Below are 6,000 nucleotides of genomic sequence, written 5' to 3' on the forward strand. Positions count from 1 at the left end.
CTTTCCAAAAAGCGCCACAAGTGGGTGTTGCCATTTAAGATTTTCAAGTGAGTAGGGTGCCCGCCTAAGGGGTAGGTCGGGGTGGTTAAAAAATACGTCATATGTATTCCCCCTCGATATTATAGAAACGGTATTTTTTATTTTTTTGATATCTTTTTTGGTTTAAAAATTATAGCCATTGTAAGTTTTCAGTGGCCCACCCTGTATATACAGGGTGGCGCACCTCATTCGCCTCGGTTGATTATACGAAAATGGAAAGATGTAGAAACAAAATATTTTATGGGTATATGTGGGGAGGTAATGTGCACAATTTAAAATTATTTTGTAAATGTACAGGGTGTTTCACAACTAAGATACATACAAAAGTTATATTTTTTTCTTATGGAACACCCTGTATTTTATTTCATTTTTGGTTTCTTGGGCCCGAAAAAAGGTATTTATTATAAGGGTTAAATATGTTTAAAATCCATGGTTTTTGAGATATTTAAAGATATTTAAATTTGCATGCTACAATAGAATATATTATTAACATCCTGTATATTACTTTTCAGGATTAATTCTTGTGCTGAGTTTAAAGGTAGAGAAATAAACTTTACAGAAAACTGTTATTTCTTCCTTAAATGTATACAGGGGTATCAAAAATTGCTGGTGTATTTTAAATATTTATTTTACATAAAAACTTTGTTATTTCAAATGCAGCACTATGTATTTTTTTAAATAAATTGAAGCAGATTTAAATGCTCTTTCAAACTATATTAGGATTTCCTATACCTATCTGGCTCAGATTTTGAATAAAAAGCGATTTTTCAATAAAATTATAATCAAGATGGCTAGTGTTGTCATGACAAGTTTCTAGTGATAGTTATTAGCTATTTTCAAAATCGAAATTAGTTTATGTACTTATTTAAATTTATACCAGTTTACTTTTATTTAATTTACCTACAATAGTTTAATAAATAATATTTATTAAATATGTGTTTATTATTCTATCAAGAAAAACGAAGAAGTAGTTCTTTGAATTATTTTACGATGACTTGTAGATATATGCATTTTCTATAAAAGAGCCAATTACGGCAAATTCATTTTATCAGGAAGATTCCTCTTTGGATATCTTTGAGTATAAGCCCTTGAGGCCAAGAAGCAATTTTCCTCACAAAATAATATCACTAGTAACATATCTATTCGTTCCACCAGCAGATACTGCTTTATTTCTCTTGATAAAGTAATAAATACTTACTTATTAAACTCTTTGTAGGTAAATTTAAGTAAACTGTTATAAACTATAAATAATAATGTCCATAAACTAATGTCGACTTTGAAAATAGTTACTAACTGTCACTAGAAAATTGCCATGGGGACACCAGCCATCTTGATTACAATTTTATTGAAAAATCGTTTTTATTCAAAACCTGAGCTAGATAGGTATAGGAAACCCTAATATAGTTTGAAAGAGAATTTGAATCTGCTTCGTTTATTTAAAAAAATAGAGGGTGTTGCATTTGAAATAACGAAGATTTTATATAAAATATATCCATAAAATAGATCAGCAACTTTTGATAGCCCTGTATAAATTTAAGAACCAATACCATTTTTCAGTAAAGTTTATTTCTCTACCTTTAAACTCAGCATAAGAATTAATTCTGAAAAGTAATGTACAGGGTGTTAATAGTCTATTCTATTGTAGCATGCAAATTTAAATATCTGTAAATATCTCAAAAACCAAAGATTTTAAACATATTTAACTCTTATAATAAATACCTTTTTTTGGGCCCAAGAATCCAAAAAGGAAATAAAATACAGGGTGTTCCATAAGAAAAAATATAACTTTGGTGTGGATCTTAGTTCTGAAACACCCTGTATATTTCAAAATAATTTTAAATTGTGCACATTGTCTCCCCACATATATCCATAAAACATTCTTCATCATTCTTCTATATAGACTGGTGGTAGCAAGGCGGCTGCGGTTTCAAGAATAAAGTGCCTGAGAAAGCCCACCATGATGAGGCGAAACGTCGCATAATAAAAAAAAAAGTTTCCATTTTCAATTAATAAAAAAAAACCTCATACCCAAGAAAGGAAAAAAAAATTTATATGGATAAAATATTTTGTTTCTACATCTTTCCGTTTTCGTATAATCAACCGAGGCGAATGAGGTGCGCCACCCTGTATATATAAGGTGCGATCAGCGACAACAAATAATACAAAACACGAATATATCACAATTTAGAATGAAAACAAGCGTATTCAATTACCTGGTTTCTTCTTTCGAAAAGCTGGCAACTGATCGACAGTTATCGGTGGTAAACGAAGTATCTCTCTTTCAGGCTGTCCTTTATTGTTTTCCTCCCTTCCCTGTTGTTTCAACCCTTTTCCGGACTTCTGCCTATACAAAAATAAATCCAATCAGACTTCTAAAAATAATTTCTAAAAATAACTATAAAAGTGTTCCAATTTCGCAGCTACCTAATCTTTGCGCTTTAGTTGATTTTAGCGGCCGACCCTTACGTCGTTGTTCGTTAAACCGTTTTAACCTCACATGACAAAGGCTAATTTCCGAGAATGGTGGCCGACAAGGACTGAAAGTAAAATGATTGGAATGGCGACCTAAGGGCCTCGGCTCGTTTCGTTGACCTCCTGACCTAAATTAAAATACCTAGATCTGCTTTTATTCTGGACAGGATTTCTTATTGCAATTCATTTTTTTGCCATCAACTTGATTTATTCTAAGTGACACGCTATACTGCAAAACTGCTTTATGTAAATGATAGGTTTTTTTTATAACAAGCGTCCATTGACCCCATGTGAGTTAATTTTACGAAACTATTAACTGAGGGAATAAAAGGCGGAATAACTCACAGTCATATACAGGGTGTTTCAAAAAACATGTGCCATCTCTCGTGGGGAGACTCTTCATGTAAAAATAAGATTTATTTTTCATATCAACATAGGTCCAATTCTGCTTTATTTCGTAGGTACAGGGTATTCCCCCCTCGAGGTGTCTCCACCTTGTCGTGGTGAGGGGGCTTGAATACTACAGTGATCCTGAGAGCCATGTCGGTGGTAGCATAGCTACCGGTAGGGGCACCCTTGCCAAACGGGTCGAAGGAGAGTGGTTAGACGAAGAGAGACACACCAGAAACCCAGGCGGCGACTAACCCGGAGCGGGCGGCGCCGGCGGCCTGGTTAGCGACTGTTTCCCATGTTAGGGACGGCTATTATAAATACAAAATAAGTACAATATATTATGATGGATGACAATATACAGAATATATTACCCCAGGTGGGTACCAGTATAACTGGAGAATCCCACTCCTCTTGCAAAGAGGACTGTTCCGCGAATTCTGGGGGGGACAATCACCCATCTCATGTACCAAAGAATACCCATTTGAGTCAGTTATTTAACCCTTTTAAAAGAAGAAATTCCTTTTCAGTAGGAAATCAAGCTGAACGTAGTATTGTTGATACTGCATTTAAAGACTGTGACCCGTTTGCTCAGAGAGAATCTCTGCGTAGATCTCCAACGAGAGTCAGAACCTTTTCTCAACCGTGTAGTGAACCTTACCTTGAAGTACAACGTAACAAAAGAAAGAGAGCAGATGGTGTAGCTGACGAAAACATTAGCAAGGAAAAAGTGTGTGAAATATATGGAAATGCACTTGGTAATATATTTAAGTCGATAACGAAGCTTGAAAGCGTAATTAAGGATACGTACAAGCCCAAGCAAGAGATAAAAGATATAGCGACTAGGTTAACTTTACAAGCCGAAGTACTGAAAAGTAAGGGACTGATAGAATGGATTAAACAGAGTAATGACGGACGAAACCTAACTGGTGACGTTTCACAACTAGAAGAAGAAAATGCAAAATTAAGAGAAGTGGTTAAAAGCAAGGAAAGGGAACTAAATAATCTCAATTTCTCCAACAGATTTGAAAAATGTGAAAGATGTGCATTAGTAAATGAAAAAGCTAAAAGGAGGAAAACTTTAATGGAAGGAGAATCTTATGAGGGGTTCAAAAGAATAACAGAGGAGAACTGGAACGATGAATCCTTTTCTAACCTTCGCGTTATACAAGGACATATCTTGGAAGCTCCTGCAGAGTTTGATATTATCATTCCGTGCAATAAAAATATGGAACCATCAAATAAAGAAATTAAAGAAGCTATGATAAGGATAGGTGGTATGGACGGCCTTAGACCACAAAAGAAAAGGGTTAGAGAAGTAGCCTTAATGGTGTGCAACCAAGGATTTCCGGATGCAGAAGGAGTTATAATATTTAGAACCAAAAACATATTTTACCCTATTACTAAAGAGAAAACTGACGTAGATGAAATAGAAGAGTTAAGGATATTTGAAAGCGTCATTGAATTAAAAAGGCTAGTTTTGAAACATAACACAAAAAAGATGGCTATTCCGGACATAAAAACCCCTGAAAACTCCTCTTTTGTTAAGATGGTCGAATATCTTTTTGATGAGACTGATTGTGAAATTATCTTATATAAGCCATATAGTGGCTCTGAGCTTGTATTAAATAAAAACCAAAGAGAAGACCCAAGTGAAGGCCAAAAAAGCCTCTCAAAAACCCCAAGTAGACAAGAAAATGGAGCTATAATAGCAAATATAAAGGAGCACTCATATGCCGATACCTTGAGACTAGTGAAAGAGGCAATAAACCCTAATGAACTGGGAGTAGAAGTTAGTGATATCCGAAAAACCAAAAATGGCGCATTGTTGCTCACAGTGAAAAATGGAGCAGAAAAGGCAGAGCTACTTCGAAAAGAAATCGGTGACAAGCTGCCAGACGTCAAAGCTATAAATATTAAAGAGAAAAAAGTCATACATATAAAAGGGCTTGATGAAGTTAGTACGGTTAAAGAAGTTAGAAATGCACTCACAGAAACCCTATCGCTAAAACCTGAATTTTTTGAAGTCAAATCTCTGAGACCTGCTTATGGAAACGAAGAAAATGCCCAAAGTTTAATTATGTTAAAGACTATAAAGATAGGGTGGATGAATTGTAAAATCCAAGAGAGACAATAGTACACGAAATGCTACAAGTGTTGGGAACCAGGCCATACGAAAAAAGAGTGCACAAATGAGAGCAGAGAACATTTGTGTTTAAAATGTGGCAGTGAGGGTCACAAGGCTACTGATTGCAAGAAATCACCTTTCTGTATCTTCTGTAATAGAGAAGGCCATCAGTCTAGAAGCATAAAATGTGCAGTGAATAGTGGTTTCAAGACAACCAAAAAAAATGTCTAAATATAAAATAAGAATCATTCAAATAAATACAAACAGAAGTCGATGCGCTCATGACATGGCCATAGCTACAGCTTCTGAAGTAAATGCTTCAATTCTAGTAATCAGTGAACCAAATAAAACTGCTGTAAAAGGGAGACAAGACTGGGTATGTGACGATAATCTCGATGTAGCCTTAAAAGTTTTTGATAAGGACCTAACCATAAAGAACCAAGGCAGTGGGGCAGAGTTCTCTTATGTTACAACCAAAGACGCCACTATATACAGTTGATACTCATCAGGTAACAAGGAACTTGTACACTTAGAGACAATGTTAGAGGCTATTGAAGAATTAATAAAAAGTCACAAGGGCAGAACCATCATAACTGGGGATTTTAACGCCAAGTCCCCTCAGTGGGGGATGAATTATACAGATATACGCGGACGTACAATAGTAGACTGGATGGCAGCTAACAATCTCGTAATTGCAAATGAGGGCATTACACCAACTTTCCAATGTAATAACTACACATCAATTCTGGACCTGACTATAGTCAGTAAAAATGTTAATATACAAAAGTGGACAGATATGGATAGAGAGTCCCTCAGCGACCATAAGTATATAACGTTTGAATGTGTTAAAAATGTACAAGCAAAAAGTATTAAAACTTATAACAGGGGCTGGCGTGTTGATAAACTAAATAAAGAAAAGCTAAAAGATGAATTAGGGAAAATTGACCAGAAGTCTGAAAGTACCAGCGTCA

The 6,000-nt window shown here is 35.1% G+C and overlaps 1 protein-coding gene across 1 annotated transcript in view; it reads right to left on the reverse strand.

Annotated features, from left to right (window-relative positions):
• Positions 1-6,000, reverse strand: part of LOC115891379 — a 151,565-nt gene that overhangs the window by 113,595 nt on the left and 31,970 nt on the right. The window contains exon 2 of the mRNA XM_030911826.1: positions 2,253-2,383. Within this exon, the coding sequence (XP_030767686.1) occupies positions 2,253-2,383 (131 nt within the window). The remainder of the gene's footprint in view (positions 1-2,252; positions 2,384-6,000) is intronic.

The sequence above is a fragment of the Sitophilus oryzae genome, unplaced genomic scaffold (assembly GCF_002938485.1).
Source record: "Sitophilus oryzae breed Bouriz unplaced genomic scaffold, Soryzae_2.0 scaffold_1180_pilon_pilon, whole genome shotgun sequence".
NCBI classification, from domain to species: Eukaryota; Metazoa; Arthropoda; class Insecta; order Coleoptera; family Curculionidae; genus Sitophilus; species Sitophilus oryzae.